This window comes from Schistocerca americana, chromosome 5, assembly GCF_021461395.2.
Source record: "Schistocerca americana isolate TAMUIC-IGC-003095 chromosome 5, iqSchAmer2.1, whole genome shotgun sequence".
Lineage (NCBI taxonomy): Eukaryota > Metazoa > Arthropoda > Insecta > Orthoptera > Acrididae > Schistocerca > Schistocerca americana.
This window is the reverse complement of record NC_060123.1, coordinates 250,056,477-250,083,800: the sequence shown is the minus strand read 5'-3', so window position 1 is coordinate 250,083,800 and position 27,324 is coordinate 250,056,477. Positions and strand designations below refer to the sequence as shown.

Sequence of the window (27,324 nt, the reverse complement as noted above, 5' to 3'; positions counted from 1 at the left end):
GGCTTTATTGCTTTCACAGTATGAAATTGTGTACAGACCTACGCCCCATCTTGCCTTCCTATTGGCCCAAACGCAGATTTTGATGCATCTGCCACATCTTGTTGCCAAATTGATGTGCAGGACTCTGAATTGCTTGGAATCTTTTCCCTTGCACTACAGAAAAATTGCACAGGCCATTGAAGCAGACCCAGATCTGAAGATTTTGATGCATTATATTCGCATGTCTTAGTCTCGTTCATTGAACAGTACAGCAGTTGTGTGCTGATATTTTGCACATCGGGATAATCTTTCAGTTCAACAGGGTGTGATTCCAGTTCAGAATGACAATGGAAATCCCATTTGCTTATTCACAAAGTGTTGCAAAAGGATGTATTGTGGTTGCTCCACCAAGGATATTGGGGAGCTGTTTGCACTAAACAATTAGGACACCGGCACTGTACTTGGCAGGCATATTGAGCAGATGACATCACAGTGTTGCCCATAAGCAGAGAACCAATCTGCTCCACCACAGGCATTCTCAGTTTGGCTTAAGACACAATTGCCGTGGCAACGTGTGCATATAGGCTTTGCAGTGGTAGGCACTTTTAGCGAGTTTGCATTTGCAGTGCCTACAGCTTCTACTACATCATGTAGCACCATTCAAACATTGTCCGTAATATTTTGTATCAAAGGTTTGCCAGAAGTACTTGTTTCAGACAATAGACAACAGTTCAGTTCAAGTGATTTTGAACAGTGAACGCAATGGCATTCGTCATCTAACAAGTGCTCCATTTCTCCTGCAGTCCAATGGAGAAGCAGAATGCTTTATACATACTTTCAAGCAACATATGGCCAAGGTTCACACTACCCACACACTGGAACAGGCACTGCAACTCTCTTTTGCCTCTTATCACTTCCACCCACGAGACAGACCATCACCAGCGGAACTTCTGCATAGTCACCTCCATTGGATGCTGCTACACTTGCTATGTCCACCACAGCATCCGGTGCCACCAATTTTATTCATGGTTTATGGCAACTGTGGGCGCTGGGAAAGAGGGATGATCCAGGAACGCATTGGCTCTTATATGTAATTAATTGCAGGTCCCGATGGTTTACAGTGCTGCCACCAGAGCCAAATTCATGCTTGTCATTCTGCCTGTGATTCTGCTGCTTTTCTTCCTCCAGATTCACAACCTTGTGGAACTGCATGGCTTTCGCAGCCACCCACTGGTGCGACCAGGGGACCCCAGGAGGCGCAGATGGATGATGCGCCCTCACCCCTGCTGTGCTCGCTCGCTGACCCCATGGACCTGAACCCGCCATTGCCCTCGCCATTCTTGCCCCAAGATATACCCTCAGACCTGGATGTGTGCCCTGCCAGCAGTTTTCAGGAGGCTGTTTCTGTTGGCTTGCAAGCCAGATGGAAGGGTATGGTTGGGAGTACGCCGTCCTCCACAGCTACGACTTCTGGCTCATCTCTAAGTCCAGCGTCTTGCCTCCCTCCTTGTTGTCAATTGCAGCCTCACCATACAACAGTGGTGCAATATTTCAAGGGGGGAGGTAAGTGCTGGTGTGAGCTGTTGCCAGCACACTATGCAGCAAAGGGGTTGTGAGAAGATCGATAGAGGCCAAAGTCAGACTCGCAAGAAATGCGCCATCAATGCCCTCTTGGCCTCCAGTATTGACATTGTCGCTGCAGACCAGAGGGTCTAGTGAGTTCCAGTTAGTAATCAAATGAGTCAACTAGTCTAGTCATCAGTCACAGCCCAGAGGGAGTTGCAATAGGAGTTAGCTTTGCCTCTAGCTCAGAGATAGGCAGCACGTAGTGACCAGAATAGTGTACATAGCAGACTTGTACTTCACCAGTTGTGAGGCTAACATGGTCTATTATGGAGAGCTTGTACCACAACACCTGGACTGTCTTAAGTATTTTTCTATTCTTATGAATAAAGAACCCAATTAATATATGTGTGCAGTTGGTGTTATAGAAAGAGTATACCGGCGACCAACCAACATCCTCTCCTTGCTTCCCATGTTACAAGCCTACAGAAACAATGAGATGACACAAAAAAGGGAAGTGTGGGGGAGTAACAACTGTAGAGGGAGAACAAGGGCTGAATAAAGTATGCAGGTTCAAATGGTTGTAGGTTTCAGTGGTTGTACAGAAATGAAGAGAGTTGCAGAGGATTGACTAGCATAGAGAGCTGCCCCAAGGCAGTCTTTGGACTGAATAGCACAACAACAACACATAACCAATAATATTAGAGAGTGTAAACAAAGTGGTTGCTCTTTAGGCAGTAAGTGATAATGGATGTTTTCTGTTCTTCATGCATCCTATACTATACGTGCATTTGCTGTACAAAATGCAGCCCTACAGGATCAAATAAAGTTTAATTCAATTCAGTACCTCTGGCAATAGCAATAAATACAGAAGATAACATTATTAAAGTGCTACAAATTGACACTGCTATACTGATACATGAACTATCATTACTGAAGGATGAAAATCTTGAGCTGAAGAGTAGTAAAATATGTAAGTGTGTGAATTTTCTAGTGGTAAAGTGAAGCCTCAAAAGCATGCACAGTGAAACAAGAAAATATAACCACCAAAGCCTGCAAAGTGATGAATCCCAGGTATCAGCAAGCACATTCATAGCAGTTACTGAAGAAGAACTAGCTGAAAATTCTAAACCAGTAGGTAAATATCAGTCGATATGGGTAACGTACAACAAAAGCAAAAATTAGTCACAAAATAGTGAAAGGATAAAGAGAAAAAGGAATTTCTCATAATAGGCAACTCTGTGTACCTGATGCAAAAATTTACTTCCATCCTGCACTCAATTTCCATTAATTGAAAAACATCTGACCTGAAATGACAGATCTCTTGATGAAACCCTCAGGAACTACGCACATCAAAAAAAGTTTTGAACTCCTGAATATAGACATTGACTGTGGATATTGTATCACAGACACAGTCCCTTTGACTGTTGGGAGATGTCACTAAACTCGCCCAAAGATGTAAACAACCATGATTGAGCAGTGCTTAATAGATGGAGGGGGCCCAACAACCAATCAGTTTCAATCATTCCACCAAGAAGGAAATGCATGGCTTGTGCTATCATAGTTAAACCATGCCTAGATGGCCAATACCACAGTTTAATCATGTCCACATTGTTACTTTGTGCCAGGAAGGGCTCTCAACAATGGAAATGTCCATGCGTCTCAGACTGAACCAAAGTGATGTTGTTTGGACATGGAGGAGATACAGAGAGACAGGAACTGTCAATGATATGTCTCGCTCAGGCCACCCAAGGGCTACTACTGCAGTGGATGATCACTAACTACAGATGATGGCTCGGAGGGACCCTAACAGCAATGCCACCATGTTGAATAATGTTTTTCTTGCAGCCACAGGATGTCATGTTACAACTCAAACTGCGCAATAGGCTGCATGATGTACAGCTTCACTCCCGACGTCCATGGCGAGGTCCATCTTTGCAACCACAACACCATGCAGCATGGTACAGATGGGCTCAACAACATGCCAAATGGACCGCTCAGGATTGGTATGACGTTCTCTTCACCGATGAGTGTCGCATATGCCTTCCACCAGACAATCGTCGGAGACGTGTTTGGAGGCAATGCAGCCAGGCTGAAGGCCTTAGACACACTGTCCAGCAAGTGCAGCAAGGTGGAGGTTCCCTGCCATTTTGGCGTGGCATTATGTGGGGCCGACATACGCTGCTCGTGGTCATAGAAGGCACCGTAACGGCTGTACGATATGTGAATGCCATCCTCCAACAGATAGTGCAACCATGTCGACAGCATACTGGTATGGCATTCGTTTTCATGGATGACAGTTCATGCCCCCATCATGCACATCTTGTGAATGACTTCCTTCAGGATGACATCGCTTGACTAGAGTGGGCAGCATGTTCTCCTGACATGAACCCTATCGAATATGCCTGGGATAGATTGAAAAGGGCTGTTTATGGATGACATGACCCACCAACCAGTCTGAGGGATCTACGCCGAATCGCCATTGAGGAGTGGGACAATTTGGATCAACAGTACCTTGATGAACTTGTGGATGGTATGCCACAACAAATACAGGCATGCATCAATGCAAGAGGATGTGCTACTGGGTATTAGAGGTACCGGTGTGTACAGCAATCTGGAGCACCACCTCTGAAGTTCTCGCTGCATGATGGTACAACATGCAATGTGTGGTTTTCATGAGCTATAAATAGGACAAAAATGATGTTTATGTCGATCTCTGTTCCAATTTTCTGTACAAGTTCTGGAACTCTCGGAACTGAGGTGGTGCAAAACTTTTTTGGATGTGTGTATATAGGGTGTGTTTATACATGTGGGGACAAATTCACTCCATAGTAATGGTGAGGAACAATGTGTCAGTGAAGCTACAAATATTATTCAAACTGCCAGGAATTAATACATGGCTTGTAGGCTTGTAATTTGTAGCATAATATACATGTCAGTAAATGGTAAGTATGTAGATGTGTTAAATTCTAATATTAGAGAGAACTGTAATAAATTAGTAGCAACATTCATAGCCCTAATAAGTTTTTAAGTAACTTATGTCTACGGGAAAATGGTTTGCACAAGATGTTTAGCAAAATGTTAACTGACGCTTGTCAGATCCTAAAAAGTAGAGGAAATTAATAACCAGTTATGGGGATGTGAAATTATACTATGCACAAAAAGCCGATGGCCAAAAGACTTTATAAGCAAAATTGTGCTGAATACTATTCATACAGTTCCAACTACATATTTCATGTATTATGTGGTACAACGTAAATGGTCTACATGTTGACTACTGAAATAACAGAAATTATAAAATTGACAAAATGCAATTTAGTCTGTCTGAATGAAGGAATGTTACAGTTGTTTGTCTGAATGAACATTGGTTGGCAGGAGATACGTTAAACATTGTAAATGAAGTTGAAAAGTGAGGGCAGCCACAGTTTCAGAAAAAAGTAAAATGCATAGAAACTTTTATGTACTTGTTAATTTTAATAAAAATTATACAGAAAGAAATGATTTAAGTTATTTAATTGAAAAATATAATTTTGAAGGTTGCATGAAGAGCTAAGTTACTGTAATTTACATTTATAGAATCCAAGGAAAAGTGACATCTGAACGTTTCCTGTACGCATTTCATAGTTTTCTCAAATATGTAAGTAAAGAAAAAAAGTAATGGCAACTAACATCAACATCAATGTTGTAAGTGGAAGCCGAAGACATAAAAATACATTGATTTAATCAAATAACACAGCTTCAAACCAAATTTATCACAGTCTATGAGAGAAAATGCTCAATCAGCAACCTGTGTAGATAATATTTGTGAGGGTTCAGAATTCCAATGAATTAAATTCGAAATTTTATCACAAATATTAAAGTTGGGAAATTTTCTGTACCTTCATAGACTACATGTGTGCAAGCATCCATACAATTACTTTTGTTACAGCTCTAATAAGAATTTAATGGGTCAAAAGATGTTATTTGTGTTAATATTATATCTTAAATATGTGCAAATATTTGTTTTGTATTTTATTATTTGTTTGAGGCTCTCCTTGAACAGTGAGTGGTGGGTAAGTTTGATAGCAGACATTCCTACACCACAGCAGGTGTTGCGTGGAGCTACTAACACCACACAGAGTGCCACTGAGGGTCTCAGACTGCCACATTCCATGGATATGAAGTCAACAGTTTAAACAAATGAAATACATATTGTTATAAATTTTTCATGTGTGGAGTGTGAGCCTAGTCACTGCTCTGACCAGATAATTGTACTTGTATGGAATATTGGCATGCTTTCTGGTTAAAATAAAAAATACACATAATTTTAATTTTCACTTAACAATATGTCAGAATTGGAATTGCTTTCAACGTCCAGAATATGCATCTTTTCGCATTTCTTTCCATTCATTATTCTAAATGTTTCATTTTTGGTATTACAGTACAAGTTCAATTTTTTTATAAACAAGTGGTCACATAACACAGTACAACTGACATCAAATTTAAATGCAGAAATGAAAATTATTGGTCATGTACAGAGCAAACTTATGCAAATCTCGTACCATGTTGTAATATGACACATAAACACATACCTGGCTGCAGCAGGCAGCTGCTGGGTCACCAGAAGATGTCAAGCTGCCACACCAAAATTCATTCCCTGGCAGCGCATTGCCATCCCATGCATATGAAACTACAAGCAGCTGCTCAGGATTGTCTACCAGCCGCGACTGCGGCTCAGCTTGTGAAAATCGCACTCTTACATGACCCACGCGGCCACCATCTCCAACACCACGCAGCGTTGCACCCTCCGAAAACCAGGCAAATCGCACCTCAGAAATATGTGAAAGTGATGGTAGCAGACGCTGAATGCAACTAGCAAATGCGTCAAGGAAATGGCGTTCCTGTGAAACAATATTAGGGTAACAAATTAGAAAACAGTTCTTCCTTATCTGTAAGCATAACCAATTGAACTTTCTGCCTTGGTTCAACACATACACTCTCTCTCTCTCTCTCTCTCTCTCTCTCTCTCTCTCTCTCTCTCTCTCTCTCACACACACACACACACACACACACACACACACACACACACACACAGCTGAACAAGAAAGAAATTGTCACCAGATATATAATAAATGATGTGTTGCACACAGTGACTTACTTTAACTTTTGCAATAACACATTTCATCCAGTTTTGTACTGTCAACAGTAGAACTGCTTGATTAATTATTTATAAAAATAAAATGTATTAGAAACAAAAATGTTGTCATATGGCAGTGAGATTTCAATTGCCTGAGACTGCAGTCGTGTGTGGGAGTTGTGCTTGCGTGAATGTGTCTGTGTGTGTCTGTCGTCTGTTTTTGATTAAGGTCTTACTGGCTGAAAGCTTTATTTGTGACAGTCTGTTTGTTGTGCCTATCTGCGGCTCAGTATCTCTGCTATATTGTGAGTAGCAACTTTCGCCGGCCAGGGTGGCCGAGCTGTTCTAGGAGCTACAGTCTGGAACCGTGCGACTGCTGTGGTCACAGGTTCGAATCCTGCCTCGGGCATGGATGTGTGTGATGTCCTTAGGTTAGTTAGGTTTAAGTAGTTCTAAGTTCTAGGGGACTGATGACCTCAGAAATTAAGTCCCCTAGTGCTCATAGCCACTTGAACCAAGTAGCAACTTCCCTTTTCATAATATTGTCAGATGTATACATTGATGAAAAAATTACGTAGAAAATCCATACAGTAGAAATTCTGAGACATATAATTTCAGCTAATCAACATCATGAAAATGTATATTAACTTTAGAAATATAACAAGAATGTGCTACGGAATGTTGGTTAAGCACTCAGTTATGTAAAAGGTATTCATTTTTCCATAACAGAATTTTATGTGATCAATTTAAATTTGTAAGTGATACAGATATTCACAAATACAATACTAAATATAAAAATGTTCTACTCTTTAGTGAGTCTAATTTTTGCATGAATAAGGGAGAAATACACCATTTCAGAATTCTCTGACAACTTATGAACTGAATTAACCTGTTAGACAAATAGGAGCATTGTAACCACAACAGCTTTTGTGACACACTTGAAATAGGCCTTTTGGAGAGAATATTAAATATAAACAGGAGACGTGTTTTAAAATGTAGATTAAAGTTGTTTGTCCTTGAGAGTTTCTTGCATACTGGTACCATAGAGGAATTCTTGAGTAGGTACAAAGAGGTAGTCAGTTACAAAGGTGTAAATGGTGAGGATAAAATGTTTTTAATAATGATGTTCAGTTTTTGTTAAAATCATACTGCACTTTACATTCCAGATAATAAAGTTTATTATAAATATGATCCATGAAATGTGGAACTAACTAATTAAATGTTTCTCCTACAACACAGTGGATTGATTTAGTTACGAGGGACAAATCTGTCACTGTCACCACTGCCAAGCAGTTTCATATGGCTGAGAACAACAACTTGCCTCTTAAGTATCTGAAGCATATTGCTTTGTTAGCTCAGAATTTTTATTTACCACTGATCTTCTGTAAAAGTCTAGCATATTATTATGGAACAATTTTATTTATATCAGGAAGATGAATGGAATATCAACCTAACACAGCACTCATCTGTAGAACTTTACTTTCATTTTGATGTTCAAAGCAGTGACACAATAAAATCAATCTCATAATGAAAATTATATTTAACACTACGTCTCAGTGTCTTGATTTATGAGAATTTTTAACTACATCATGTTTTGGAGAATCTGCCTTTAATTCACAAAAGGGTGAGTATAGGATTGTTTCATCATGTATCCAATCAAGTAAAATAACCAATGACTACCTAAAGGTGTGTTTACACCTGTGTGAATTTCCATGTGCACTACGTGCATGCAGCCATTTCACAAAGAGGCAAGGAGGTACACGCACCACTGCAAAGTCATGCATGCTTCTGAATTTTGCACACGGGGGTGCAGGAGTCTCCCCAGATCAGACAGGGAGACACATACCTCACTTGCGTGTAGGGCAAGCACAGACATGCAGTGACCAGTCACAGGATGCACAGGTATAAACATGCCTTAAGAAAGCTTTAAAATAGATCACAATTATTTATATTGATATTAACTATTGCATTTATACAAAGATCATTTTTGAGAAAAACGCTGAGATGTTACAGTTTATAATTGGTGATAATGTAATCATTTCTCAAACTGACAACATACACTACAGGAATAACAAAGTAGTTTGCTAAAAATGTGCGAATGAATATAATCAAAAACAGAGCACCACAAACAAGGATTTTTAAAAGAATTATATCATGTTCACTTTCAGCTGTATTATTTATTACAATATCCATGATTGCAATTTGGAGCTTGGGTCATTATAAAGTGGTAATATGAGGAAAAACAACAGTTCACAACATTAATAAATGAGTAAAATGAATGTGAATCATCACATACACCACCAGTGTATAAGAAGTGGGATTAAATCTCTCAAAACTAGATTCATCATTTCTGCACATTTTCATAACGTTCACTGCAATGGTCAAAAACACGGGGGAATTCATTTTTGTATTAACAAAGAAGTTGAATAACAAGTTCAACATGCTATTATAGGTCAAAATTACATCAAATAAATATTTCATCCAAAAATGTTTGCAACTGATTTGAAGGATGAGTGAGTAGGAACATTCTTGAGGATTCTGACCTGATGCTTTGAAATGCGCCATACTCCAAGGCCTGCTCCCACAATGTGCACTAGGGCAGTGGTTCCAGCAGCCTCAGCACGAGATGCAGCTTCCAGTAGCAGAGTTTCAAAGCTGACAGACATTCGCCGCTGGTACAACATATTGTCAAACAGTAGAGTATCTCTATCTCCTAACTGCAGCTCCACATAGCGATCAATACCACCACTGCCTGTGGAATAAATGAATTACATTTATGGCAAAGTACTCACTTCATTTGACATGTTTAGTTGGACTACACATACAAACAGATTTCTACACCTGCACCTTCACTTATACTTTACAAACCACTGTAAAGTGGGTAGCAGAAGATACTTCCACTGTATCATGTATTCAAGCATCTTCTCATTTTATTCACTTATGGAACACGGGACAAATAATTGTTTAGAGACTCAAAATTTCATCAAAATGAAATATTTGTTGGTGGAGGTAAATCAACTAGGGGATTGTTAATAATTTTAATTAAAAGGTGTCTCTGTGCACAATGTAATTAGTCAAATTTTGTTTTTGAGATCTCTATAAGAGCAATTTATAGGGGGGTTGTAGCATACTCATAGATTCCTCACTTACTGCTGATTCTTGAAACCTTGTAGGAAGGCTCCCATGAGAAATTATGCATCTATCTTCAGGTGTCTGCTACTTCAGGTTTTCCAGCATATGCATAATGCTCTCTCATGGATCAGTTTCATACCTGTGACTATTTGTGCTAGCCTCCCTTCTATACATTCAATATTTTTTGTTAATCTTATTTTGTGTAGGTTCCATATACTTAAACAGTATTCCATGATGGATCACATGAGTGTTCTACAAGCAGTTTCCTTCAGGACAGACTGAAACTTCCTTGTATCATACCAATGAAATGAAGTCTGCCACATTCTTTACCTATGACTGCATGCATATGATCATTCCATTTCATATCGCTACAAATCGTTACACCCAGATATTTGAACAAGTTAACTGAATCCAACTATCACTCAGTGATATTGTACTCATAGGGTACTTCAATTTTTAGTTTTGTGAAATGCACAATCCTACATTTCTGAACATGTAAAGCAAGTTGCAATCTTTGCATCATACTGAAATCTTACCATGATCTGGCTGCATATCTGTTGTAGTCACACATATCATTCCATGGGAGTGAGATGTATCTCTACCTTTTCTTGGTGGTGAATGATACTCGTTACAAAATACTGTACATAGAAAGAAAATAATAATATAATATGTACAGTACAAATGTGCAGATACTGTGGATTGGTTTTATTTTTATTGTGCATGTGGTGAGTCATACTGAAAGACGAGTGCTCTTCAGCATGGAATGGCAATCACTGCACCATTTCGAGAGGAAATAGCTGCTTGGACAAGGAAATAAATATTCTATGGACCGCCATTCTGCCCTGGGGATCATGGAATTCCCAAGAACTTGTATATCAAGAACAGAAAAACATTGTAATGGAAATGAGGTGAAATTTGTGATAAACACTGATCTTTTGAATAAAAGCATTAATATGTTCAATTAATATGAGAGACTCATGTATTTAAAGTGGAAGATAATACATGTTAATCCACGAATACTGTGGAGATTTTATTCATAAAATGTAGTGTAGAAGAGACTGTATTTTTGGAATTTAAAGTAATTATTACAGTCTTGTTCAAGAAGCCCGGAAGACCTGAGAGATATATGGTAATACTACTAATGTAGTTGCACTCTCCTATCACCACTTACACTAGTCATGTAACTGGCAAACTGTATAATTTCAAAGGGAGAGCCATCATGAAATGACATGTCATACACCAGCTGTTATGTAAACACTGTTTGGCCTTTCACAACAGCATGACTACCACTAAGTCATCAATTAGGATGAATGGGCATAGGCAGAGGGTGTATACCAGCAACATACAGTATCCTGTTGCAGAGCATGATCTGGAACATGACAGTCATGACCTCGGTGCCTGTTTCACCACACGCACCATCTGGTTTCTTCCCCCAGATACCAGTTTCTCAGAACTCCGCAAGTGGGAACTAGTGCTACAACATGTCCTTGGTTCTCATGACCCACCTGGCCATATTTTATGTTAATTTCTTCCGTTTCAACATTTCTCACAGTAACTACTCCTTTCTAGTTTTCCACATCTTTCATTTTCTGAACATCTATTTTTCACCATCCCCCTCCCACGTCTGTTATGTACAGTGCACTTAGTTTACACTCTTATTAACTCATGCACAAGATTTTAGCAGTAATCTCTGTCTTGCATATTACCCAGTCTTGCACCTTTAAGCTATCAAGGTTTTCAAATTGTGTCTGGTGCATTCCCCAACGATCAGTCTTTCATTCTCATCCCATCCAGTAAGTCTCCCCTGACCTGTAGTTCTGGGTGACTTTCTGAACTCTAACCCTTTTTGTAAATCTCTCCAGCCCTTTTCCGGAAGGTAACTATATTGTGCGCTGTTTGAGGCTTTCCTGACATAGTATCTGCTTGAAAGTTTCACAGGCATTGCGTTGCATGGTATTGTTTGAACTGCACAATGTTTCCGAGAGGCAGCTGCTTGTCATCTTCAGGCACTACTGTTCCTAGCTGTTGTGCTTTGTCAATTTACATGATTGTCCACTAAAAAAATGTAGTTGCCAAAGGTCAGGGGTAGAATATTATTGTACAGGATGTCAACATCTAGTGCCCCTGGTGGGTAAAGGGTCTGTGGACTCTGCATGTGCAGTACAGGAAGGTTGACCACAAACCACAGATCTCCACCATACATGAACAGATGAGGTGTTGGTATCCAGCTTAACTATCATGGCATCAGTTCCCCATCTGCGCTAACCCATTGCATTTGTCTGCACCCGATTATGTCTTTGTGCCACAAATTCTGGTTCTATGATTTACTGAGTTGAAATTCCATGTATCTTTTAATCAAGTCTTTAGAAGAATTATCCATAGAGCAGAGTGACTTGAAACTTCTCAGCGAAACTACTGAAGATGTAAGAAAAGAGCTGAAAGGCAGTAACTAGGATTCCAACACCCAACGAGAACATTGACACCGATGAAAGAAAAGCATTCCAATCTTTAAGAGAAGACACACAAATGGTGATTTTATCTGCTGACAAGGGAAACATTACTGTTCTTCTGTATGTAACATCTCATTACATCTTATTTTGGCAAGATGATGGATTTACTTCAGGGTTCAACACATCATCATATGCAGAAGGATCCAAAAACACGCTGTTGTATAAGACATCTGTTCTCCTTAAATCCAGTCAGTTTCCTGACCATCTGAAAAAAAGCTTAAGAGTACAAATGCCAGCTCTGCCAAGACTTCATGGTCTGCCAAAGACACATAAGGAAAAAATTGTGCTCTGCCACATTGTGATATAACAAAACATTTGGCATATCTTTTGATCCCTTTGATAGGGAAATGTGAAAACATTACATGGAATTCAGATTTTATTTGGTGACTGAAGAACCTGTGCCTTAAAATGAATGGTCTCTTTGTTTGCACGATTGCCTCTGGTGGATTCACTACATCCCATAGGAGCTCCTTCACACATGGCACATGCCTCTAGGAACTTTCTGCATGACGCTGAGATACTCTCATGGCCACCAAGAATGGCAGATTAGTCCCTGATAGAACTCTGTAGGGCCAGTTTGGACTTTCACTTCACCCCAGTGCCAATTCAGAACATCAAGGACCAGCTTGCCTCAGGAAAAGGGTTGGTTTAAGGCACAAGTTACACAAGTCACTGCTTTGGCACCAAACTGAGAGGGGTGTCAGAGGCATCACAACTGGAAGATTTCTGTGCAGGACATATCACTTGCAGCACCAAGCTGAGATGGGTGCCCAGGTGCAGGATTTCTATGCAGTGTGTATCTCAATTAGTAGTAAAAACTGACGAGGTGAAAGTGTAGGAGGGGAAAGGAGGGGAGCCACCAAATGATAAGTGGAAAAGTGTTCTTGAACTGACCCTGCTCAGGAGAGGATATATTTTTATGACACCCTTTACAATGGTGTCAGTGCATGCATCCAGCTGAGGTGTGGTGCAACATTATACTGCTAAGTAGACTCATTCTCTCATATTCTTTGCAAATGTGACTCCATTTCAAAATTGCTCAAATAACAACACATATTTTCTCAACCAGGGATGTTTCATTTAGTTTTCTCCTCCCCTTGTGTGTGCTTCAGCTTTTCTATCAGGAAGCGAATTTACAGAAGAATGGAAAAACTGGTAGAAACCAACTTAAGGGGAATATCGGTTTGGGTCTGGAGAAATGTAAGAACATGCAAGGCCATACTGACCTTACGGTTTATCTTAGAAGATAGACTGAAGAAAGTTTAACCTACAGTTATATCATTTGTGGATTTAGAGAAAGCTTTTCACACTGCTAACTGGAATATACTATTTGAAAAAAGCAGAGGTAAATTACAGAGAGAGAATAGTTATCTTCAACTTGTACAGAAATCAGACTTCAGTTATAAGAGTCAAAGAGATAAAAGGGCAACAGCACTACAGAAGATATTCAAATCAATGTTGTAGCCTATCCGTAATGTTATTGAATCTATACACTTAGTGAGCAGTAAAGGGAACCAAAGAGAAAAGTGGATGCTTTTTCTCAATGATGTTCTATTTCTGTCAAGGACAACAGAGGACATGAAAAAGCAGTTGAACAGAATGACTACTGTCTTGAAAAGAGTTTGTAAGATGAATATTAACAAAACTAAAACAAGGGTAACAGAATGTAATAAATTTAAAACATGTAATGCAGAGGTAATTAGATTAGGAAATGACACAATGAAAGTAGATGATGAGTTTTGCTATTTGGACAGCAAATTAACTGGTGATGGCTAAAGTAGAGAGGAATGATGACAGGAAGAAAAGCATTTCTGCAAAAGAGAAATTTGTCAAGTCTTTTCTGAATATATTTGTAAGTACTGGAGCCTTGGATGATAAGATGATAATAAGCTTTCAAAATATGATGCTCTAAAAGGATTTTGAAAAGTATCTAGGTAGACTGAATAACTAATGAGGTGTAGTCAACCTGTCTCTGCTCCACAAACCACCTTACAGTGTATGGTGGAGGTTACTTTTGTGTCCAGCTATCACTGTCCCCTTCTCCTGTCCCACCTGCAAATGGTTTGCAGGAAGAACCAAAACAGTTGCTGGAAAGTCTCCATCTACATCTACATCAACATACATACTCTGTAATCCACCATACGGTGCATGGCGGAGGGTACCTCATTCCACAATTAGCATCTTCTCTCCCTGTTCCACTCCCAAACAGAACGAGGGAAAAATTACTGCCTATATGCCTCTGTACGAGCGCTAATCTCTCTTATCTTATCTTTGTGGACTTTCCACGAAATATAAGTTGGCGGCAGTAAAATTGTACTGCAGTCAGCCTCAAATGCTGGTTCTCTAAATTTCCTCAGTAGCGATTCACAAAAAGAACGCCTCCTTTCCTCTAGAGACTCCCACCCGAGTTCCTGAAGCATTTCCGTAACACTCGCGTATCAGTAACAAATCTAGCAGCCCATCTCTTAATTGCTTCTATGTCCTCCCTCAATCTGACCTGATAGGGATCCCAAACACTTGAGCTGCACTCAAGAATAGGTCGTATTAGTGTTTTATAAGTGGTCTCCTTTACAGATGAACCACATCTTCCCAAAATTCTAGCAATTAACCAAAGACGACTATCCGCCTTCCCCACAACTGCCATTACATGCTTGTCCCACTTCATTTCGCTCTGCAATGTTACGCCCAAGTATTTAATAGACGTTACTGTGCCAAGCACTACACTACTAATGGAGTATTCAAATATTACGGGATTCTTTTTTCCTATTCATCTGCGTTAATTTATATTTATCTATATTTAGAGTTAGCTGCCATTCTTTACACCAATCACAAATCCTGTCCAAGTTATCTTGTATCCTCCTACAGTCACTCAATGACGACACCTTCCCGTACACCACAGCATCATCAGCAAACAGCCGCACATTGCTATCCACCCTATCCAAAAGGTCATTTATGTAGATAGAAAACAACAGCAGACCTACCACACTTCCCTGGGGCACATCAGATGATACCCTCACCTCCGATGAACACTCACCATTGAGGACATCTGAGCTCAGATCTCTCTAATTTTACCTTCACAGACTTTTTGCAAAACATACTCAGGAGGGAGCAATATAATGGTCGATTCTTCTAGGAATGTACACTCTGTGAACTTTAAAGCACATCATGATGCAAAACATCTCTCTTATTGACACCAGAGTTTGCTGAGCATCTCTGTGATGTTTCAGTACTTGCCAAATTAACCTGTAAGAAAATGTGCTGCTCTTCTTTGGTTCTTCTCTATTTTCTCTATCAATCCTGCCTGATGGGGATCCCAGACTGATGAGCAATATTCAAGTATTGGTCAGATGAGGGTTTTGTAAGCTACCTCATTCATGGGTGGGCTACTTTTCCTGAGTATTCTTTCAATGAATTCAGCCTGGCATCTGCCTTACCCACAATAAATTTTATGTGGTCATTCTACTTTAAAACATTCAATACACATACTCCTGCTTATTTTATGGTTGTAAATGCTTCCAGTAATGCTTCTGCAATCATGTAATTATATAATAACAGTCTTTCTGCCTATTTACGCACAATAAATAACATTTGCTTATGTTAAGGGTCAACTGTCAATACTTGCACCAAGTGTCTATCCTCTGTAGGTCTTCCTGTACTTCATTACAATTTTCTAGTGTTGCAACTTCTCTGTATACAACATCATCATCCACAAAATACATCATGGAACTTCTGAGGTTATCCCCTGGGTCATTTATGTACCAGGTGTCCCTTCTAAAAATCTTCAGGTGCCTTTTCTTCTATGTTTTGGCTGATATTTGCAGTTTTGATTTTGCAATGAGCAGCTGAAGTCACCCCAAAAAGTACCACACATCATGTCTTTCATCTGATGCCCAGTGTCAACAGAATGTGTCGAACTGTTTCCTTTTACAAACAAAATTATTTTTAAAGTGGAATGTTACATGCCCATTCAATAGAGCAGTCCCAAAATAGTTTAGTGTGATATTTGTTTTAGGTGTCAATATGCATTAAGAGAGACACTAAAACATGAAGAACAACCAGCACTCCAACAGCAACATAGCAGCACTGCAGTCAGTATAGGCCAGGATAGTGCTGTCACTGATTAAGTATTGGTTATTCTTTGTGTTTTACTATGCCTGTTAATATATATCGATAAAATCAACATTTCAGTAGACTAATTTGGAACCAATCTATTGAATGGACATGCACAATTCCACTTCAAAAATAATTCTGTTTGTAACAGGAAACAAATTGATACCCTCTGTTGACATTGGGTGTTATGTGAAAGACATGATGAGCAGTATTTGTTTAAGGTGATTCCAGCTACACACTACAAAAATAAAATTTCAACCATCTGATAAAACCCCAGGGAAAAAGGACCTGACAACATTAATTTTATGTCCACAAATTTCTCTCCAAGGTTTGCACAGCAGTGTATATACAGATATGTATCGTCTGAGTTTGCTGCCTTTCCTGTTGTGAACTAGAATATAATAACAGAGCTTGTTTTTGTTCTAATGTGCATGATAATGTTTCAGTCAGTCAGCATGTAATAGGTAATTGTCAGCATCTCTAAGTCTCTAGTTGGTATCATTCAGTCCTGGTTTACTTGTTGTCAGTAAAACGTTCACATCAAGATATACTTACTTTCTGTGTATCAAATGTCATGTTTACATCATACATTTATGAATCAGTATGTGAGGGAATGTATATGTCCATCATATTCATGTGTGGTAAGGGAAAGGCAACCACTCACCTATACTGATCAATGCGTTTTGTTTTAGGGCACAAAAACAACTAGGGTCATACAGGCTCAGAAATCAACAAATAAAGCATTGTGACACATAACAGAAAATGGCATTCACACTATCTTTTGTGCACTAGCTCTTTTTCCAGCAATAGTATAACTATCCACACAGACAACCACAAAGTCACCCAAATGTACACTCCCAAAGGCACCCATGGGAGTGTATGTTTGCGTGTCCATGTGGTTGTGTGTGTGATTACATATACTAATGCTGGAAAAAGAGCTATTACTCAATAGCTAGTGTGAATGCTATTTTCTATTACATGTTACTGAACTCCATGCACCAATCAGTTTTCCCTTATTCTACATACTGCTTCATCCAGGAATGTCCACTATTGTTATTCATATTCATATGTCTCTGATTTAATGTGCTGGCAATGAAATGTGAGACTGTGTTAATAGATGTAGTTTACTGATCTAGTTTAAGCACTGAGACTTCTGGTTGTTAAAAAGCTCATCATCATACAAGTAAATTTGTGTTTCCATAAATGTGAAGGGATTGAAAAGCATGTGTTGCAGTGTAGTGAGTGTTCCTTAATGTACACCAATCCAACCCGTTAATAGCAGCAGCATGATCTGGTAAGTTATGAGGTGTTCTGCATTCAAATTAACAAAAAACTGAAGATACACACATATTATTACAGTTTTTGTCTGCAAATTATCTGATTATCTAGGTTATATGAAAAAAAATCCTCTTGCTAGCAACATACAAGTGATGCAGATATTTATAAATTAGCCTATATCCTTCTAACACACAGATAATTTAATAATGTACCTTTGGTACTAATCAAGATGGTCATGTAATGTTAACCAAGCAGAAGAAGCTAAATGTAACTACTTAGTATAATTGATAAATAAATGGCTTATTTTTTTAATAGTGATTTTTATGTTAATTTCATTAGGTTTGTTTATAGCCTGAATAAGTGCAAATAGAGAACAGCAGTTTTCTGGCAGTTAAAATAGTCTACAGAGTAAGATCCTGGGTGCTACTTCTTCATACCAGTGAATATATTGTGGCCAGTTTTCTGACAGTTAACACAGTCTACAGAGTAAGATCCTGACTGCTACTTCTTTATACCAGTGTATATATTGTGGTTCTTGTAGTTTCCCTGGCATAACAAGTATTCCATTAGGTTTCAATATGGCAGCTGGATGATGTCAACATCTTGTCATAATAAAGGGTCATTCAAACAGCACACCAGTTTTGAATCCCGTATTATATTTTTGTTTGTCGGTTGATCATCTTGTTGTGTATAATTTTAGTTTCTGTAAACATTCTGATTGTTGCTCCAGTCAAAATTTCTCACATTTCTTCATTTTGTGTCTAATCATCGAGCAGTTTACTATTGCACAGTGTGTGCTAATAAATGAAAATATTTTATGAGAATGAAGAAATTTAATGCAGCAACTGTTAGATATCTTCATGCAGTTCTTGATTGCAATGTAGCATTGAATGAATCAACAGTTTGGATAATTATTATAATGTTCAATGGGACAGGTTCAACATTAAGGCTTCTGAGCAGCCTTGTTCTGACCAATCTGTGCAAAATATTGCCATGATTTGTGAGTGTGGAGTTTATTGGTGTCCTGAAGAACATTACATAAGAATGATTGGGTGGATAAATGAGTGCACACACTTTCACTCCTTGTTTCTCTTTGGACTGATTGTCTGAAATAATGCTGAAAGGAGCAACATATATTTCATCTGTAAAACAAGCTTTGAGAATGTCACATATAGTCAGTAAATGAACACTTAGTAGACTCTACAGTGCTGGTATCCAGTCAATTGTGTCTGGTGCTGGTGTTGCAAGTCCTCTCTCTGAATCACATTTCAAAGAAGAATATACAATTTCTCTTCATGCAAATTCTTAAAATTAAATTTTTCAATGAAATATGATACAAATTTTTAGATTAGCAAATTCCAAGCAAAGAGTGCACAAAACTCTTATGCAAAGTTGGTATGTGGAAACATTCTTCCTCACATTATGTTATTATATTCCTGGAAAAATGGAACTAAGTTTTTAAACAAAGCAACTTATCATTTTAAGGTTTATGAATATTTTTGTATTTTTGTAGGCTGACATTATTGAGCATTGTCCAGTATCACTGAAATACTTGTTATTTACCTCTCACCACTCCACTTTGTTTGACATCTTTTTGGTGCATTTCCAAAGCTTCTTCATAGAGAGGGAAGTTAGGCTGGACTCCATAGAAAGCTGCAAATATCTGCCGCCACTTGCATGCTGGCAAGCTTGCTGAGGTATCATGACCATAGCCATTGTCTGCCACATTTTGTTTTTTAGATACAATTAATTCCTGCAAAGAGAAGCTGTTATTAATATAAGGTATTCTTTCCCGGCATGGAGGATATAAATACACACACCAAAAAAAGTTTTGCATCACCCTGGTTCCCAGAGCTCCAGAAGATAGATGTTGACTGTGGATGTTTTATCACAGACACAGTCCCTTTGACTGTTCAGAAAAGTCACTAAACCCACCCAAAGATGTAAACAACCAAGCATGAGTAGCACCTATTTGACAGAGGGGTTCCGACAGACGAGCACTTCCAGTCATTCCACCAGGAAGGAGGTACATGGCTCACGTTGTCTGCAGTTCAACCATGCCTAGACGGTCAATACTGCGGTTCAATCGCATCCGCATTCTTACTTAAGCCAGGAAGGGCTCTCAACAAGGGAAGTGTCCAGGCGTCTTGGAGTGAACCAAAGTGATGTTGTTCGGACATGGAGGAGATACAGAGAGACAGGAACTGTCGATGACCTGTCTTGCTTAGGCCGCCCAAGGCCAGCTACTGCAGTGGATAACTGTTACCTATGGATTAAGGCTCAGAGGAACCCTAACAGCAATGCCACCATGTTGAATAATGCTTTTTGTGCAGCAATAGGACGTCATGTTACAATTCCAACTGTGCGCAATAGGCTGCATGATGTGCAACTTCACTCCCAACATCCATGGAAAGGTCCATCTTTGCAACCATGACACCATGCAGATGGTACATATGGGCCCAAAAACATGCTGAATGGACCGCTCAGGATTGGCATGATGTTCTCTTCACCAATGAGTGTCACATATGCCTTCAACCAGACAATCGTCGGAGACGCGTTAGGACGCAACCCAGTAAGGCTGAATGCCTTAGACACACTGTCCATGAGTCCAGCAAGATAGAGGTTCCCTGCTGTTTTGAGGTGGCATTATGTGGGGCCGACGTATGCCACTGGTGGTCGTGGAAGGCACTGTAATGGCTGTATGATACGTGAAAGCCATTCTCCAACTGATAGTGCAACCATATCGGCAGCACATTCATCTTCATGGATGACAATTCACACCCCTATCATGCACATCTTGTGAATGACTTCTTTTAGGATAACAATATTGCTTGACTAGAGTGGCCAGCATGTTCTCCAGACATGAACCCTATCAAACATGCCTGGGATACATTGAAAACGGCTGTTTATGGATGACATGACCCACCAACCACTCTGAGGGATCTACGCCAAATCGTCATTGAGGTGTGGGACAATCTGGGCCAAAAGTGCCTTGATGAACTTGTGGATAGTATGCCACAAAGAACACAGGCATGCATCAACGCAAGACGACGTGCTACTGGGTATTAGAGGTACCAGTGTGTACAGCAATCTGGACCACCACCTCTGACGGTCTTGCTGTAAGGTGGTACAAGATGCAATGTGTGGTTTTCATGAGCAATAAAGAGGGCAGAAATGATGGTTATGTCGATCTCTATTCCAGTTTTCTGTACAGGTTCCAGAACTCTTGGAACAGAGGTGATGCAAAACTTTTTTTTGATGTGTGTACAAAACAAAGCAAATAACTGGAACTCAAGCACATACTGTGTTTTGAGAAAAATAAACTGTCATCACTGTACTATGATAACTGAACACAGACAGGTTGAAATGTTATTACAACAGCCTGACTTCAACTGAAACTGGTAAATAACCGCATTTATAAGTATCTGACAAGCTGGAGAATTTTAATGCATTGTATGCAATCAACCTGTCCACCAAGGAAATTCTATTTTGTGTGTTATTGTCACTTCTCTCACCTTGTATCACTGAAAAGAAGAATTGTCTCGGCTAAATCAATATGCGTAAATACACAAGATATTAAAGAAAGAAACAATTCTTAAAAACATGACTACAAAACAGAAGTTATTATCCAAGAAATGATTACCTGAAAAAATAAAATTCACATTAAGTATTAATTAAATAGTTGTACTTAGATGCTGCAGTATAAAGGGACATAACTGAAGCATTTATGAACCATTTTTTCTACTCCTGTCTGTTTTATGTATTTTGTGAATTTTACGTCCTTTTGATTTAATTTCAGTAGTAAAATATAAATGTATATAATATATCCCTCATAATGTGGTCGCATGTAATATCTCATAAATATTGCATTACATGAAAAAATACTTTTGAGTGGAGATGGAAAATAAAGCAGCAGGTATTTTGCTGCACAGTTGATAACTGTAACAGTCTGAGTGATTAAAACACCTATAGGTTATTTCAATGGAACAAGGTGCTTCTTTTCAAAAATATTCCAGAGCTTGTGGCACAAGGACTAAATAATCTAAAATATAAAAAGGTTAGCAGTAAAATTGTTTTCAAAGTAATTTGGAAGGTGTTTTAAAATCTCTGGTTTGACTGAGGTACTGTTGTTTGCTGCTGGAGGTGAACATATGGCCCGACACTGTGAATAAATAACCAGGTATTCAGCTTTTGTTTGGTTATAAATCAACAGGCGTTAGAGAAACAGATATAAAAATCATTTATGATATGAGTATCATCCACTATTTTTATCACGCAGAGGACAAATAAAAAATAAAGGCTGATAATCATATGTAGTGAAACATACAGTTGCTGTGCTACAGTGAATTTTATTTATATTATCATGCAGTTTCTGTCCAATACATTTCAATGAATTTATGGAAACACTGAGATCTTTGAGAGGTCAAAACCTCTCTGACATCCCACGCGAAGGATCTTTGGAAGAGACTGGCAGTATGTTCTTGGCATTCTAACTGCGTGGAAGGTCTGTAAATTTGCTCTATATACTAAATAATTCATGTATTACCATGCTGTATATCATTTGGTAGTGGTTCTAGTACACCATAGTACCCTTCTTCAACATTGGTGACCCTGTATTTTCCTCTGAATATACAACATATTCAATCAGATAACAATGTGACAATGTGGCTGACACATTCTACTGCAACCGCCACACCCATGCTGGATTACATCAGCAATGTGTGTGTTGGTGCATGAAGAACAGTCATTTTTGTGCTAATCACATAGTGAAAACTGAGAGTGTTGTTAATCTCCTCAATGATCACATGGAGAGCAAACAATAACAACTATGACTCCTTTAGCCCTAACATCATACATAGAAAGCGGATTTCAGAACAGTATGAAGTTAAGTGTAGCTTTTGTTGATCTGTCGTCAGCATATGACACTGTGTGTCTCCAGGGTCTTATGCTTAAGTTCAAGAGACACTTACCTAGTTCAAAACCGGCAACCTTAATGAACAACATGCTGACGAACCGGTCTTTCAAAGTGAGCATCGGCCACAGCTCCAGCAGATCGTGTAAAATAAAAAAATGGCCTTCCTCAAGGATCTGTGTTGGCTCCAATCCTTTATAATTTGTATATTAGCGACTTGCCAAATACAGTCAGCAGGAAATTTTGCTACGCCGATGATTTGGCACTAGTTGTACAAACTAAAACACTTGGGGAAGGAGCGAACGTACTCACAGAAGACCTGGAGTCCTTGAATTCCTATTATAAAAAATGGCGACTCTGCCCTAACCCAACCAAGAACGGAGGTGTGTGCTTTCCACTTGAACAAAAAAATGGCCCACCAGGAACTGAATGTGAACTTCTGTGACCAAAGAGTCAAACACAACTTCAACCCCAAATACCTTGTCATAACACTAGACCGCTCCCTGACTTACAAAAAACGTCTAGAAAACGTAAGCCAAAAGCTAAAGAGTCGCAACAACATCCTGATAAAATTGGCTGGCTCGACTTGGGGAGCTCAAGCATCCACCTTACGTACTGCCACAATAGCCCTGGTATATCCTGTTGCCGAATATTGCTCTGCTGTCTGGCACTAGAGCACTCATACTAAGAAAATCGACGTCCAGTTGAACGAGTGTATGAGGATAATAACGGGTACTATTAAATCTACCCCAGTCCCTTCGCTGCATACTCTAAACAATATCCCACCCCCACAATTGAGAAGGCAAGAAACAGCAGCAAGAGAGTGGTCAGAAATTCAAGACTCAGATTACCCACAGAATCTACCAATCCATGATGTTTTGAACGAAATACCATCGACCCGCTTGAAGTCACGGAAGCCTATATGGGTTAATAGACAAGAACATCAACCTGACATCAAGGAGTAATGGCGGCACTTTTGGAATGATTCTGGAATTAATAAACAAGGTATCCAAGATCCTACTCTGGAATTACCGGGCTTTGACCTGAAGAGATGTACCTGGACTAAATTAAACCATATCAGAACGGGCAATGCAAGATGCAATGCATATAAGTACAAGCAGGGTCTATGCGACTCACGAGCCTGTGACTGTGGAGCACCAGAACAGAACGTCTGCCATATTATTGAGGAATGCCTCTTAAGAAGATACGCTGGACCTGTCTCTGAGGTTATATATGTGAAACCCTCTGCTTTGGATTGGCTGTGCAATCTAGATATTGAGCTTTGAATATATGAATGAGTTTCTAGTCAGGCTTGCCAAGCTTTTAACGTGTAGTTATTTCGTCTTGAGTGTTTGTAGTTAATCCTTTTGTGCTATTGCTTGTTTTTTTTACACATGTACTATTTACACATTGTTTTGTTTTATACGTTTCGTTTACATATTGTTGTACTTATATAAAATATTGTCGCTGTATTGCCATACGCAAAATAAAATAAAATAAATAACTATGAATCCTAACAATGGACTACTTAGCTAACGTCAAGATGAATGCACTGATAGACAGTGGTTTGAATCAGTTTAATACACAGCATGCGTCACACTTAAATCATGTGCCTTCCATGTCCTCCATTCTGCGTGCTGGATATGAGCACCCGCACTCTGTATCAATAATGTGTTGAATGAACAATAGGACAATAGGCAGCTAACTCACCACGTGCAGCATGCTTATTTCAGAGTGCCCTTTATAACATTCACTTGGACAATGTGACAAATCAGCAAACCATCCAGTGCAGTTCATGTACCTGTATCTTAGCACCCACATCTACTGCACTGTGCTTGAATTACAAACCATCGCATCCCATTAGCAGCCAACTGTTTGTGTATAATGGACCACCAACAGCCGCATTACACTATGCAACAATTCCACTGCAGCTCAAACCTAACGCCTTAGTACCCTACTTCCAGAATAAATTCTTCCACCTGTCATAGATGTGTTGAAAGGAGTTGCCACATCTATCTCAAGGCATATACTCACACTGTGCACTTGTTCAAGTACAGCAGCCTACATCCACAATGGTCCACAGGCAGGACAAATGGATTGTTACCCTGTCTGCAAGTTGTGATGCCTCTAACTAGTGGTAAAATTAATTACACTGATATACACTTAACAACAAATATTTGTCACAAGTAGTGCACTGAAACTTTAGATTTCTTAGTGATGTATAAAGATTCCATGAACTACAGTGTAAAGGAAAAGCGCCATCTTATCTCTCTCTCTTATTGCTTGTCATTCTGAACTTCCTGCTTAGCTCTTGTTGTCTTACGCTCATTGCTCTGTATGCCATTTGATATATAGAGGCTTGCTGCTTTTTTATGTAAGTTGAATTACCATTAAATAATAACTATCAGTGATGAGTTTTAAATATTTATTTTTTCTTTGAACAGAAATCTTTTTTTCTGCTTGTCATTTATGTAAATGTGGCCAATGCTTTGTACAGTTGGAGGCTCATGTGGAATTTTAATTTAATTCCAGAAGTAGTTTAAAATTAGATTTCTTTCATTTCTTGCATTCTGTTGTACCCAATTTGCATTTTAAAGTTATTTACGAAGTTTGATTTTCAATTAACGCAGCATGGTTAGCTTTGATTGTTGAAAAATTATCTTTATGTAAAACCACACTAGCAGAAGCTTGCATTAACTCTGGGTTGACCCTGATAAAGTAATGTTTCAGAATTAAAAGAATTTTCAATTTATTTCGAATCAGAAATAACGATATTTAATACCCATACCAGAGATAATTTTTAGCAGCACTAAAATACACTGAAGAGCCAAAGAAACTGGCGCACCTACCTAATATAACGTAGGGCCCTCGTGAGCAGGCAGAAATGCCACAACACGACGTAGAATGGACTCTACTGATTCTGAAGTAGTGCTGGAGGGAACTGACACCATGAATCCTGCAGTGCTGTCCATAAATCCGTAAGAGTAGGTGGGGGTGTAGATCTCTTCTGAACAGCACATTGCAATGCATCTCAGATGTGCTCAATAATGTTCATGTCAGGGGAGGTTTGTGGCCAGCAGAAATGTTTAAATTCAAAAGAGTGCTCCTGGAGCCACTCTGTAGCAACATTGGATGTGTGGGATGTTGCATTGTCCTGCTACAATTGCTCAAGTCCGTTGGAATACACAATGGACATGAATGGATACAGGTTATCAGACAGGATGCTTACATACATATCGCCTGTCAGAGTTGTATCTAGACGTTTCAGGGGTCCCACTCCAACTGCAAATGCCAACATCACAGAGCCTCCACCAGCTTGAACAGTCCCCTGCTGACATGCAGGGTTTATTGATCCATGAGGTTGCCTCCATATGCGTACACATCTACCTGCTCGATACAATTTGAAACGAGACTCGTCCAACCAGGCAACACTATTTTCAGTCATCAAAAGTCCAATGTGGGTGTTGCCAGGCCCCGGGTGAGGTGTAAAGCTTTGTGTCATGCAGTCATGAAGGGCACACGAGTGGGGCTTTGGCTCTGAAAGCCCATATCGATGATGTTTTGTTGAATAGTTCACACGCTGACACTTGCTGATGGCCCAGTATTGAAATCTGCAGCAATCTGTGGAAGAATTGTGGCACGCTGAATGATTCTGTTCAGTCTAGTTTATTCTGTTCTTGCAGGCTTTTTTTCCAGCCACAGCATTGTTGGAGATTTGATGTTTTATGAGAGTCCTGATATTCACAGTACACTTATGAAATGGTTGTACGTGAAAACCCCCACTTCATCGCTACCTCGGAGATACTGTGTCCCATTGCTCGTGCGCCGACTATAACACCACGTTCAAACTCACTTAGATCTTGATAATCTGCCATTGTAGCAGCAGTAACGGATCTAACAACTGCGCCAGACACTCGTTTTATATAGGCATTGCCCACCACATAGTCGTATTCTGCCTGTTTACATATTTCTGTATTTGAATACGCATGCCTGTACCAGTTTCTTTGGCGCTTCGATGTACGTCAATGTTCTCGGAATAATAATTCCTAACCTCACGATGTTTTCACTTTACGTAAAGGATATATTTGAAACCCAGTTTCCCTAAGTAAATGCAGGAAGAGAATTTCGTAATATTAAAGGGTATTTATCCTTGATTCCCCATTAATTGTTTAGAGAGATATTTTATCGATTTCCTGTAATAAATGCACTCAAGTCATAAGAAAACACTGGTAGGGCCTAGTTGAATTTGTCGATTGTGCCAGGACTGTTTCAGATTGTAGAGCATTATATATGTAGTAATTGAACAATTTTGTAATTTTCGTGTATTTTCTTTTTCATACACGCCTAAAACCAATCTGGAAGCCAAATGGAAAGTAGTACTTTAGTTGACGATTGATGAGTTTCCTGGAACTGACTATGCTTGGCTTGTAAAAGGTAAGGAAATCGATCTTGGAATATCATATTTCAGTGCACCGTATTTCAGAGAGTGGAAATATATGATTCTAATTTCGTATTAATAGTGGAAAAAAGTGTTGAATAATTGGTTAATAAGTTCTGAAATACGACGCGTGAACAAGATGGCGAACGGTGATAGCAATTTGTTTCACGAACATGGCAACTAACGCACAATAATTTCTCGTGCTAAAAGCCATTTTCGTGAGTTGAAATTTCATAAAATATCAGTGTTAAATAATTGTGTGTGAAGTTTCAGAATAATTATGCAG

At 39.2% G+C, this 27,324-nt stretch overlaps 1 protein-coding gene across 1 annotated transcript in view; it reads right to left on the bottom strand.

Annotated features, from left to right (window-relative positions):
* The window catches only part of LOC124616298, a gene marked incomplete at its 5' end in the record, with an annotated part of 117,637 nt that overhangs the window by 15,898 nt on the left and 74,415 nt on the right, over positions 1 to 27,324 (bottom strand). Inside the window, 3 exons of the mRNA XM_047144601.1 lie at positions 6,114 to 6,422; positions 9,202 to 9,410; positions 19,252 to 19,441. Coding sequence (XP_047000557.1) covers positions 6,114 to 6,422; positions 9,202 to 9,410; positions 19,252 to 19,441 — 708 coding nt within the window. The remainder of the gene's footprint in view (positions 1 to 6,113; positions 6,423 to 9,201; positions 9,411 to 19,251; positions 19,442 to 27,324) is intronic.